The sequence below is a fragment of the Babylonia areolata genome, chromosome 9 (assembly GCF_041734735.1).
Source record: "Babylonia areolata isolate BAREFJ2019XMU chromosome 9, ASM4173473v1, whole genome shotgun sequence".
Classification (NCBI taxonomy): domain Eukaryota; kingdom Metazoa; phylum Mollusca; class Gastropoda; order Neogastropoda; family Buccinidae; genus Babylonia; species Babylonia areolata.
The window spans coordinates 35,498,909-35,512,707 of NC_134884.1; the positions used below are offsets into that span (position 1 = coordinate 35,498,909).

At 40.5% G+C, this 13,799-nt stretch overlaps 1 protein-coding gene across 1 annotated transcript in view; it reads left to right on the forward strand.

Annotated features, from left to right (window-relative positions):
- LOC143285409 (deubiquitinase OTUD6B-like) overlaps positions 1 to 13,435 on the forward strand; it is a 33,004-nt gene extending 19,569 nt beyond the window's left edge. Inside the window, exons 4-10 of the mRNA XM_076592662.1 lie at positions 4,156 to 4,293; positions 5,747 to 5,766; positions 6,235 to 6,280; positions 7,782 to 7,890; positions 9,251 to 9,312; positions 11,420 to 11,526; positions 12,651 to 13,435. Coding sequence (XP_076448777.1) covers positions 4,156 to 4,293; positions 5,747 to 5,766; positions 6,235 to 6,280; positions 7,782 to 7,890; positions 9,251 to 9,312; positions 11,420 to 11,526; positions 12,651 to 12,750 — 582 coding nt within the window. The 3' untranslated portion in view covers positions 12,751 to 13,435. The remainder of the gene's footprint in view (positions 1 to 4,155; positions 4,294 to 5,746; positions 5,767 to 6,234; positions 6,281 to 7,781; positions 7,891 to 9,250; positions 9,313 to 11,419; positions 11,527 to 12,650) is intronic.
- Positions 13,436 to 13,799: the final 364 nt, after the last annotated feature.

The following is a 13,799-nucleotide window of genomic DNA, read 5'->3' on the forward strand; positions in this document are numbered from 1 at the left end:
GCGTCACTGCGGTCGGACAAATCCATATACGCTACACCACATCTGCCAAGCAGGTGCCTGACCAGCAGCGTAACCCAACGCGCTTAGTCAGGCCTTGAGGAAAAAAAAGTAAAAAAAAAGAGTTAATAATAATTATAAAAAAAACAAAAAAAAAACAAAAAACAAACCCCAAAAAGTAAATTAAAAAAGAAGAAAATAAATAAATAAAATAAAAAACAACAAAAAACAAAAAAACCACAAAAAACCCAAACAAAAAAAAGAAGAAGAAAAAGAAATAAAATAAAAAGAAATAAGTAAATAAATAAATAATAAATAAATACATAAAAAGAACTACTACTACTAATAATAATATTTATAAGGCGCAGAAACTTGATGAAGTCAGCTATAGGGCAAGTTCAGAGGGCTTGTCATTGTTACCATTCCTGCATCCTGTTTGCCTTTTGATTTGGAGGCCTTCAGACTGGCCATGGGTCTGCCTCTTGGTTCCCTTGTGTGATGACTGCCAGGTGTACAGTAGTGTTTCAGTGTGGTGGTGGTGTGGGGCAAATCCTGCTGCTGTGTGACCCACTGTTTGCTGTACGGTTGACTGCTTGGCTCCCCCTGCTCTGTGTGTGTGTGTCAGGGTTGGGACTGAGTGAGAGAGAGAGAGAGAGAGAGAGGGCGTGTGTGTGTGTGTGTGTGTGTGTGTGTGTTAGTATGTCAGTTGTTGTGTGTATGGGTGGGTGAGTGAGAGAGAGAGAGAGAGAGAGAGAGAGAGTGTGTGTGTGTGTGTGTGTTAGTAAGTCAGTTGTGTGTTTGGGTGAGAGAGAGAGAGAGAGAGAGAGAGAGAGTCTGTGTGTGTGTGTGATTTTGACCTTTTTGGTCGCTTCTGTTGACCATAGGCTCACGTTTTTCATTCATTTTCTCTGCCCATGTCTCCCTCTTTCATTCTCTGTCAGTCTGTTTCTGTTTTTGTCTCTGTCTCTTTGCCTGCCTGTCTGTCTGCCAGCCTGCCCATCTGTCTGTTTGTCTTTGTCTGTATCTGTCTGTCTGTCTCTGTGTCTTTTATGTTAAGTCCCATTTTTTGTTGTTGCAGTTTCTGTGAATTGCCACATACTTGTATTGTTCATGATACTTTTCATTTTTTTACCACAGTTAAAAAAAAAAAAAAAGTCTTATCATAGAAAACATGCCTTCTGATTGGGATATCCTTCTCTGTGTATGGTAACTCTGTTGCCATAGTTGTAGAAATCGGTTTGAAAAGTTGTAGCGAGAAAGTCTGCATGGATTATGCTTGATGTATGCTGTTTATGTTCCCTTTCTTTTTTCTTCCACACTTTTCAGTAATTTGTCGTTATAGTTACGTTATTGAATTGTCATAATAACTGCCTGTGCCCTTAAGTATGGAAGCCATTAAACTCCCAAGTAGCCAAAGCCATTGATTGTATTGTATTGTAAAACTTCTTTTCACAATAGATTTCTCAGTAAAATTCAGGCTGCTCTCCCCTTGGGGAACCCCTCCCCACAATACAGCACCACCTACATATTTTTCTTCTTTTCTGTGTGTGCAAGTGTATTTGATTTACTATCAAAGTGGATTGGGTTGGGGTTTTTTTTATGGAATTTTGCTAGGGAAAACCCTATTGTTGCCATGGGTTCATTTATGTGTGCTAAGTACTTGCTGCTCTCAGTTTATCATCTCGTCTGAATGACTAAGCCCAGACCACCACTCAGGGTCTAGTGGAGGGAGAGGAAATACTGCCGAGTGTGGGATTCGAACCTGTATGCTCAGATACTCTTGCTTCCTGGGCAGACACATTACCATTAGTCTTATCATTCCCCATAAGGCTGAATAAGACAAGTTCTGACAAGCCCTCACTGTGGCTGTTCAGTTTTGACGGGCGCAATAGCCGAGTGGTTAAAGCGTTGGACTGTCATCAATCTGAGGGTCCCGGGTTCGAATCACGGTGATGGCGCCTGGTGGGTGAAGGGTGGAGATTTTTCCGATCTCCCAGGTCAACATATGTGCAGACCTGCTAGTGCCTGAACCCCCTTCGTGTGTATGCGCAAGCAGAAGATCAAATACGCACGTTAAAGATCCTGTAATCCATGTCAGCGTTCGGTGGGTTATGGAAACAAGAACATACCCAGCATGCACACCCCCAAAAACGGAGTATGGCTGCCTACATGGTGGGGTAAAAACGGTCATACACGTAAAAGCCCACTCGTGTGCATACGAGTGAACATGGGAGTTGCAGCCCACGAACGCAGAAGAAGAAGAAGAAGAAGAAGTTTTGTGGACAGGTTGCCATCCTGCCTCTGTGGTGAGTTTGCTCTTACGTCATCATCTGTAGACCTTTCTTTTCTTTGTGTGCTGGATTCTTGTTTGGCCAGGCGGTCAAGCCCATTGTCCGTTGTGCTTGTGCCTAGATGTTAGCTCCACAGTTCTGTGCTCGTGTGTTAATACAGGTTACAGTGTAGCTTATCTGGGTCTCAGTGAGGAAAACAAAAGAGTACTTTTTTGTGTGTGTTGACTATGTTTGTCAATGGAGGTCGAACTGTTTGTCCTTCTAGAAGGTCTTTGTGCATTTGTTATGGGGATCTAATGATCCCGTCACCCACTGGTCATTTCCCCCCCACCCCCCACTCCCATCCCACTCTTTTCTCATTGTACAGGTATGTCTAACAAAAATGTGGTCTTTGTACAGCCCTCTTTTTTTGTGGGGTTGGGGGGGTGGGGGTGGGGGGGGGGGGGGAGGTTCCATTTCATTTTCATGCGATGGATGAGGCTGTTGGTGTGACAGTTCTACCAAAATGCCATTCCAGTTTTACTTGCTTTGATGGTTTAGCATTTATGCCAGTAAAGCCATTTTATGTCCACATGCCTTCTGGGCAAAGAACTAAAAATTAACAGCTGCATGAGCAAAGGAATTAAGAGCATGTTTGTAACCTTCACAGGCACAGAGTTCAGTGAATCCTGTATAAATGTTTTGTTTTAGGGTTTTCTGGAAAATGGTCAGAACCTACATGGTTGTTTTTTTCCCTTTTTGGGGGGAAAAAAACAACAACAAAAAAACCCCAAACAAACAAACAACAACAAAAAAAACCCAACCAACTATGTGTATTTAGATACTAGTATTGTCTCTGCTTTACAAAGAGTGAAACCTGACTCGTTGCTTGATTGTTTAGAATATAGGATAACATAAAACAAATTAACCAGTAAATGAAATAATGTTTTTCAAAAGACTGAGAGAGGAATGGACTGGTTAAGAGATGAAACTGGTTTCTGCTCAGTCAGTGAATCTTTAACTCTCTCCATACGAACGGCGAAAGAGACGACGTTAGCAGCGTTTCACCCCAATTGCCATCATCCAAATATTGCAAGAGGAAGACTCATATACTGAAGAGGTGAATGTTGACAAAGAATACCACAATTCTTACGACGGAAGCTAAAGGTTGGGTCATTCAGACACCCACTGGACATCCGAGGGGTCTGTGTAGAGGAGAAGAGAGAACTGGCCGTACTGAGTGAGTTAATTCGACTGAGAGAGGAAGAGACTGGTTGAGAGATACGACCAGTTTCTGCTAAGTCAGTGAATCTTTGATTAATGTATTCTATTTTTAAATTTATTCATTTATTTGTTTACTTATGTATCTGTTTATTTATCTTAATTATTTCTTTTTAGCCGAGTAATTTCTTGCTTCTGTAGTTAGTGGTATCATCACACAGATTGTCCTGAATCCCCTTTACACCTCCACACCAGCTTTCATTGTATCATTGTCCTGGTCCTGACAGTCCATTAGGACCTGTCAGTATTAGGACACCATTGTGCCACACACAGGATGAGACCCTGCACTGCTGCTGAATCACAATTCTGAGTGCCTGTTGGGAACAGATTTTGTTTGTTTTTGTTGTTTGTTTTTCAAATGCAGTAACTGATACTTTTCTGTGTCACTTTTGATGCCGCGAAATTTGATCTCTCCATGAAAAAAAGAAAAAGGTGGGGGTGTGGGGGGGAATCAATCAGAACAACATTGAAAAAAAAAAAGAAAGAAAGGATGATTTTTCTTGAATAAATTGATCAAATAGTTCATTGTTCAGCAGGAATACATTCATCAGTTTGCACGGACATGAGCTTGTCCTTTGAATGTACCCTGATCGAACATTTTTAACAGGACAAGAAAAGCGCCAAGGAGCGTGAGCGAGATGTTCGCCTGAAGGAGGCAGCGGTGGAAAACCTGCTAGGGCCACGTCACCAGGAGAACCTGAAGCTGCAGTCACTGCTGGCACAGAGAGGGTTAAAAGTCTATCAGGTGAGTGCATTGTATTGGATTGTATTGCATTGCATTGCATAGTAATTAGTATGGTATGGTATGGTACTGTATTTTATTGTATTGCATTGCATTGTATTGTGTTGCATTGCATTGTATTGTATTGTATTGTATTACATTTTGTCACAACATATTTCTTTGTGTGAAATTGAGGCTGCTCTTCCCCAAGAGAGCGCATCGCCATCGTATGGTACTGCCCATATTTTTTTTTTTTTTTTTTTTTTTTCTCTGTCTGAGGGTGTGGGTTCGAATTCCGCTCTCACCCTTTCTCCCAAGTTTTGAATGGAAACTCAAACTGAGCATCTAGTTTTTCGGATGAGATGATTAACCGAGGTCCTGTGTGCAGCACGCACTTGGCGCACTGAAAAAGAACCCATGGCAACGAGAGTGTTGTCCTCTGGCAAAATTATGTACAAAGAAATCCACTTTGATACCAGTGATAGGTACACAGATATAATTATTAGCATGCACTCAAGGCCTGACAAGCGGATTGGGTTATGCTGCTTTCAGGCATCTGCCTACAGATGTGATATATATATATATATATATATATATATATATATATATATATGGATTTGTCCGAATGCAGTGATACCTCCTTGAGAAACTGAAATTGAAAACTCTGTAGGTGTAATTGTTTCACTGTCCAAAGTGGAATTTTGCCAGCGACAGCTCTTTCGTTGTCATGGGTTCTTTTATGTGTTATAAGTGCATGTTCGCACACAGGACCTGAGTTTATTGTCTCATCAGGATGACTAGAACCCAGACCACCCCACCATTGAAGGTTTAGTGGAGGGGGTAGTAAAAAAAAAAAAAAAAAAAAAAAAAAATCAGTCCTTTTATGGGACTTGAACCTGTGGACACTTACTTCCTAGTCAAGTTCACAGCCGCTGGGCCACTGCTGCACTGTGTGTGTCTGTGTATGGGACTGGGATATGATGGATGGTTTGTGCATTGTGGAAACAGAGAGGATGAACGCAGGTGTTTCAGAAGTTTTCAGAAACATGAGAGAGGGGATTGCGTTTGGTCGATATACATTGTAGAGTATTGATTTGAAAATGCTTTCAAAAAAGAGATGAAATAATTGGATGCAAGGAGAGAGAGAGCTGAAAAAGTGGGAGACCAGGGCGGAATTATTGCCATGTCTGCAGATGTTTTCCAGTTTGAATTTGTGTGTGTTTGCGTGCGTGTTTTGTTTGGTGAACAAAGAAAGAGATTAAAAAGAGGGATTGATAAAGTGATACTATAGTGTGTGTGAGGGGTGTGGTGTGTGTGTGTGTGTGTGTGTGTGTGTGTGTGTGTGTACCGTGCATGTGCGCGCATGCGTGTCTCATGTGTGTATCTGCTGATTGGTCTGATCATGAAGTAGAATGTTAGAGCTGAGTTTATGGCCCATCACTTTACTTTGATTTGTGTTCTGCTTTTGTGTCCACAGATCCCGTCAGATGGAAATTGGTGAGTGTCTGTGAAATATGATATTTAGTAGTGTTGATGATAATAAATTAATGATGAAAACGATAATGAACATAGTATCTTTTGAATGATATTTGGTTAGTAGTCATTGTGAACCAGATTATCATTATGGTATATGGGACTTACACTTTAAGAACTGAGTTATTGTATCATTTTGCTTTTGTGTGCTCTCTTTTGAATTTTTAACGAATGTCGTCTTCCTTTTTTTGTCTTAACTTTTAATGCATAAAATGACAATGAATTTTTTTGGGGGTCTGTACTTAAGTTTTAACGCATAAAATGACAATGATATTTTTCTGTCTGTACTTAAAGTTTAATGCATAAAATGATAATATGAGCATAGCATGCAAGTATGCCTTAGACTTGAAGAATTTTAAAAATGCAATATGCAAATATTTATTTATTACATCATTTTATTTATTATTATTACATCTTTTTTTTCTGTTTCAGTATGTACAATGCTGTCAAACATCAGCTCAGCCAGCGTGGTTTGCAGGTATGGATTCTGTTTTTATGGATGAAATAATTTGGTGAATGAATGATGGAATATTATGCACATTTGTCTGTGCTGACCTGTCCATTCAATTAGCCGGCCTGTTTATGATTCTCTGTTCATGTTTCATCATTATAGTTATGCAGTATTGATATGATTTTTTAAAATTTATTTTATAATTTTTTTTTTATTAAGTTTGGTAGATTGGTAATTAATTTAATGTCTGTAAACTGAAGTGATTTTAGATGGATTGGTAGATTGAACAAGATGGGATGAGCTCTGTCCATTTTCAATAGATTAAACAAAGCAAGATGAGATGGATAAATGGGCATATGGAGATGAGTTAGGAGGGATACATTGGAAGAAGTTAGATGAGACTGAATGGATGGACAGAAATATATATATATATCTATAGACAGAGAGAGAGAGATAAGTAAAGAAAAATTATTTTAAAAGACAGAAAGAAACAAACACATAATGCTGAACTTACTTATTATTGTATCCTTTCCCTGCCACAGAGATCAGGTTGGGTTCAATAGACAATAGGTCATATGACCGGAAGAACATAAAATCAATAGGTCATTTTGAAAATCAATAGGTCAAATATCACCCGTCCCGGGCTTTTTCAAACTTTAAGCCGAAGCTTGCGAAAGGCAGCGATAAAGATTCGTTTCGGATTTCGTTTCGTCACGGATCCGTATTTTAATAAACCAGTTTATAGTCATTTCCTGTAGGAGCAGACAACAAAGCGATCGCGATCGTTAAAGAGAGAGAGAGAGAGAGAGAGATGGTTACTTTGGTTGACCGACTGGTCATAAAAACAAAAAGTCATGTGACCTGGCAACTTGAAAAACAATAGGTCATTTCAAAATTAAATGCGTCAATGACCGATGACCGATGTCGAACCTGATCCCTGCTGCCAGCGAATTTAGAGTACAGCACTACCTAGTACCAGAAGCACAGAAAAGATGGCGGTGTCAAAGAATAGCTGGGGATTTTCCTGTGCTGTGTACGGACTATGGCCTATCCTTCCACCAAAAATAGGAGCAGTAGGTTCACAGACAACTGACCAATAATCTGGTCACATTTTAAGGATTTATTTGCTCGACGTGGCAGGTGCTTAAATGCAACATTGGCAGTGAAAGCATTTTGATAATTGAAAAAAAAGAAAAAAAAAAAAGATCTCAAATGTAGGTATGATTCAATAAGTTCTTAGATAACTGCATTTGCAAAAGGAGAACTAGGAAAAGCTTTCGTGCACTCCCATGAAGGTTGGTTTATAAGTGCTTTACCATCAGCTACAGGCTGTGGTGTATTTTTGACCATTTATTCATCAACTGACTCCATTGTTTGGATTTTGTGGAATTTTCATTTCAGTTCTTTTGACAGTTCTGTCCCCTAGAAAAGTCATAATGAACACTGAAAACAAGAAAACTACCAGTACGTCCTGATAAGTATTAGTATTATGTATTGTTTTGATTATTCTGTTGTTGTTTTTTTAAAGGAAACCAACGAAAGTCTGCGACAGAAGACGGCAGCTATTATGCGATCGAAACAAGATGATTTCCTGCCGTTCTTGACTCACCCAGAAACTGGAGATCCCTACACACCTGGTACTATTTTTTTTCTTTTTTTTTTTCCTCCAACATTTTAATTTTATTTTATTCAGACAAAGGCTTATAGATGAAAGTATGATATTATACACTGGGAAGTTACTACAGTATATCATTGTTCTGAACATCAGTTGTTCCACATTAAGATTAATTTAGGTAGAACAGTAAATATTCATTTGCAGTAAATATTCATTCAAACATTGATCTGGACAATGTGATATTATAACGCCCGGTTGCAGTGAAATTATGATAACAGCAGAATTTCCAATATCCGTTCACACATTGATTCCGTTGGTATTACTTTGCCCTGTGAACATCAAAACAGTAGAGGCAGAACAATGAGTATTCACACATTGATTCCATGTGATATTACAATACTCGGCTCACATCAAAGCATAGTCAGAACAATGAGTATTCATTCACACATTCATAGTAACATATCAATAATTATTCATTCACGCCTTGATTCTTCATGATACAGATCTTAGTGTTGTACAATGTACATGTATGGTGCCCATTTCTGCACAGATTTGTTATATATTGCATAGATATTCTAAAAACATACTTGTCAGTTTTATATGCCTGTTTAAAATCTTTTATGAATATTTGTAGTGTTGGTTTTGTTGTCCTTTTTGTTTTGTGTTTGTTTTTCTTCATTGATTGGTTAAAAGTTCAACAGATATAGGTAGTTGTGAGTACATTTGTGAAATGCCAATCCAGTTTGGCCAGGACTGTCCAGCTGTGTGTTCACATTCCAACACAACATTTCAGTTCAACTAAAATCATTCATTAACGGTGAGCAAAAAGTATAATTTTGATCAACTTATACACACACACAAAAATCATTTTATTTTTTAATTTTGATCAACTTACCCACTTTGCACTGTGTCAATTGCAGTAATTCATATGTTATTTTAAAAGAAAATAACACTAACATAGGAGAGCACTGAAAATAAGTTTTTTGTGTGGAGTGTTGAGCAAGCTTTTTGGAGTTTTGAAGTCATGATGAAGACTGGGGAAGTTTGAAACATTGACAGGTCTATTTTATGATTGAACAATGGAACGTTGATCAATGTTGGGCCGCTTTAGGTGGAATCACTCCCATTCCAGGACACTACTTTTGTTGTGACACTCGTTTCTTATTACGAGCAAAAATATTATTTGGATTTGTGTATGTAAATACTGGTGACGCTTCCCTTTGCCCTTCTCCCCCCTCTTTCTTTTTATATGTATCCACATTCTTAACCCTTTGCACACTTGCACAACCTATGTCAAACGATAAGAGTTATTGCTCTTTAATCCACCTCTTTGGTACTCTGCGGTCAGGTTGTACATTTTTTTTCCCTGTGTTATGTTGCAGAAAAGTTTGAGGAGTACTGCGAAGAGCTTGTGTCCACTCCTGCCTGGGGTGGTCATCTGGAGGTCAGTGTGTGTTATGTTGTGTGGCCCTTCTTCTCCTGTGCCCGTGGGCTGCAGCTTTCATGTTTGATGTGTACCATGCAACCAGCCTCAAAATGTCAAACATGGCACACCAGCCACAAAGTGTCAAACATTTTTTGATAGACCGCCAGGATCTGCATGATATCAGGCATAAACGCTTCACAGCTAGCTCCAAGAAGATGTGTGAGTGGTCTTTCATGTGTATGACCATTTTTGCACCACCATGTAGGCAGCCATGCTCCCATTTTTGGGGTTGTGCAGGCTGGGTGTATTTTTGTTTCCATAACCCAAGATACTGACATGAACTATAGGGTCTTTCATGTGGATGTTTGATCTTCTGCATGCATATACACACAAAAGAGAGTTCAGGCACTAACAGGTCTGCACATCTGTTGACATGGAAGATCAGAAAGAAACAAAAGATGTCCACCCTCAGCCCACAAGGTGCCTTGATCAGGATTTGAACCCAGGATTTTCAGATTGAAAGTCCATTAATTTCTTCTTCTTTCGTGGGCTGCAACTCCCACATTTACTAGTGTATATACACGAATGGGCTTTTACGTGTATGATCGTTTTTGCCACATCATGTAGGCAGTCATACTCCGTTTTCAGGGGTGGTCCATTGATTTAATCATCCAGCTGTTTCTGCCATTCAGTGTGGCCCGTTGTGAAAGTCTTGTGTTGCCTTGAGAAGTGGAACATGCTGATAATTGTTGTTAATGGCTTTATTCATAAATATGCTTTCAGTTAATATTTGTTGATGAATGTAGTTAGTTGGAAATGAAGTCAACAGCCTTTAAATGTGCATGCACAGATTTTCACATGAAGCAGCAAACCTGTTACATGCTTTATCCTTGGAGAAATTGCAGCAAAATGAATTTTAATGTTACTCATTGTGTTTTGAAACAGTTCTTTCTGAGTCTCTGACTGTACCCATGAAAGCTGATGTAGAACTCCAATGAAGATGAATATTATGACGGCTCCCTGCCATGTCAGAAGCTCTAACAGTACCCATGGAAGCTGACTTCATTCTCTGTATGAAGGGCCCTGATTGGTGCTTGTTTCGACGGGTGCAATAGCCGAGTGGTTAAAGCGTTGGACTGTCAATCTGAGGGTCCCGGGTTCGAATCTCGGTGAGGGCGCCTGGTGGGTGAAGGGTGGAGATTTTTCCGATCTCCCAGGTCAACATATGTGCAGACCTGCTAGTGCCTGAACCCCCTTCGTGTGTATATGCAAGCAGAAGATCAAATACGCACGTTAAAGATCCTGTAATCCATGTCAGCGTTCGGTGGGTTATGGAAACAAGAACATACCCAGCATGCACACCCCTGAAAACGGAGTATGGCTGCCTACATGGCGGGGTAGAAACGGTCATACACGTAAAAGCCCACTCGTGTGCAAATGAGTGAATGTGGGAGTTGCAGCCCACGAACGCAGAAGAAGAAGAAGAAGAAGGTGCTTGTTTCACGTGGGACCTTGGTCTACCATCTCATCCAAATGACTAGATGTTCAGTTTGATTTTCCAGTCAAACTTGAAGAAAGGGGGGGAGACAAGGATTTGAATTCAGACCCTCATAGACACTGAATTAGCAGATAAGTGCCTTAACCATCTGTCAGTAGGGGCCCTTCTGCTTATGACTTTTGATAACTTTTTTGGAGGGTGACATATTTTCTACTCTGACCCATAGAAATGGACTGTCTGTGGGGGAAAGTCAGGGGAGCAAACCCGCAGTGTACGATAGCTGTCCCAACTATCAGGGTTGGAATTTGATCATCATGGAGAGTGTCTTGCCCAAGTTACATCCCCACTCTCTCGGCCAAGAGAGTTTTGGGACAGTCGGCGTTGGGATGGTTCCCAAAGGCCAGCTAGCTCCCAAGGCTGCAGTGTTAAGAGCCAGTGCGATTTTGCCTCCAAGTTTGACAGTCAGTCCTTCACAAAGGACTAAGCTGTAAATGACTTCCCATTGCAGTGGAAAACCATTGATCGTACAGTTCTCACTTTGCTGTTGGCCCAGCTGTAAACTTATGTCAGTCTGTGATATAAGTTGAGTGTTGGGACTCCAGTGAAGTTGTGTGTATTGTGTGACAGCTACGCGCCATGTCGGAAGCACTGACTATACGCATGGAGGTGGTGCAGGCAGAGGGACCCAGAGTCACAGTGGGAGAAGACTACACTGGGCCACCCATCATCCTTGTGTAAGTCAGCAGTGATGATTTGATGATGACAACAGTAACAATTGTGATGGTCTGAATGATGATATCAGTGTTAGACACTGTGATGCTGGACTTGAAATTCATGTTCAGTATTTGTGAATTAATTTTGTTTTTTCTTTTTTGTGTTTGTGTTTAACTCACTCAGTACGGCCAGTCCTCTCTTCTCCTCTACACAGACCCCTCGGATGTCCAGTGGGTGTCTGAATGACCCAACCTTTAGCTTCCGTCGTCAGAATTGTGGTATTCTTTGTCAACATTCACCTCTTCAGTATAAGAGCCTTCCGCTTGCAATATTTTGATGGTGGTAATTGGGGTGAAACGCTGTTAACGTCGTCTCTTTCGCCGTTCGTATGGAAAGAGTTAAGCTCCTTCGTGTCCCCAAAACCTCTTCAAAGACATTTGACCAAAGGGCCTTTCAGTACCAAGCACCTTCTGTGTGGAATTCTCTTCCTTGGATATCCGTTACTTACCAGTGCTGTCCTCTTTCAAAACAAACTTGAAAGTCTGCCTGATCAGATAGGCGTTTGGTTGTGATGAAGCATAGCTAATTGTCTGCATTCTTCCTCCTCCTTACCCACCCCACTTTACCCTCTACTGAAATCTTCATAGAGTGTGTGTGTCTGTGGGTGGGTGAGCGAGTGTGTGTGCGTGAGCGTGTGCAGAGCATTTTTTGTGTCGTGTGTGTGTGTGTGTGATTGTTCATGTCTGCAATTTGTAGTATTGTCTTGGTGAATAGATACACATATATTATTTGTTGTTTTATTTTCATGTGCAGAGGTATGTTATTTGCATTATTGTATATGTATTGTTTCATGTGAAGCACTTTGAGCCTTAGCATAGGGAGTTCGCTTCATATAAGTACTATCTATTATTATTATTCTAAAAATGAATAAAGGTTTGTATAGATACACATATACGTGTAGTTTTTTCATGTGCAGAGGGATGTTATTATGCACTGTTGTATATGTATTGTTGTGAGGCGCTTAGATCCCATTATATGAGGAGTATGATCTATCATTATCATTTAAAAAAAAAAAAGAAAAAAAAAGCTGTTAGAAAAAGAAAAAAGAAAAGAAACATCACTTTGTGTTCACATTGCTGTGCAGCTACCACCGCCATGCCTTGGGTCTGGGAGAACACTACAACTCCGTGGTGGAGCGAGGTCCTGATGATGAAGACGAAGACGATGACGAAACGGCAAGATGACAAGTCCCACTTGTGTAGGCTGTTTCTGTACTGTTGACGAGGATGCACCGTTTTATTTATTGTCATGTTTTGTTTTTGTTTTTTTTTTTTTAAATTGCATTGTATTGTTGTGGTTTTGAGTTGGCTGAGAACTGCATGATGTGATGAGTGTGCCCCCCACCCCTCCCCTGCATAACCCCTACATCCCCTGCACCCCGCTACTGCCACCTTCACTGCTTTTGTTCAAAAGCGAAAGTCACATACCTTTCAAAAGCGAAAGTCACATACCTTTCAAATCTGATGGCCATTACTTTTCTCTCTCTCTCTCTCTCTTAACCCCTTCTGCCCCACAACTACATGCTAGATGCTTGAAAGCTTCTCTGAAGGCCTTCAGCATCAGCCACGACACATGGGAGCTGAATGCAATGGACAGACCAAAGTGGCGTTCAGCTGTCCACAAAGGCGCCAAATCCTGTGAGGCCAACAGAATCGCTGCAGCAGAGCAACGCAGACAGGCCAGGAAAAGCAGGGCCAGCAAGTCCCTGACAGCCGCCACCATCCCCTGTCCACACTGCGTCAGAACCTTCCGGGCGTGGATTGGCCTGACCAGTCATCTGCGCACCCACAGAGCCCAACCCACCCACCACCAGGATGACTAGATGGTCCTCGTTGATCCCGACGGACGAACCACACATGCTTGCTACATCTCCCTGCTTGCTACATCTCCATGAGACCACTGCAGTAAAAAAAAAAAAAAAAAAAAAAAAAAAAAAAAAGCAGGGAAAAAAAAGGTGTTGTGCACTAAAACAGCTGTAACTTGCTTACTTAAAAAAAACCCATCACCAGACTTTCATGAAAAGTTTGAAACTGAATGTCACTTTTATCAGTGAAACTACCACTTTTTTTTTTTTCTTTGCCATTGATGTCATAATTCATAAACAGCTTGTACCACCTCTTCTGCAGTCAGTCTTTTTCGGTTATGTGTTGACATTTTGAAAAAAACCCCAAAAAAACAAAAACAAAAAACCCAAACAAAAAAAACCTCGGCAAAAATTGATGTAGAATTGTTG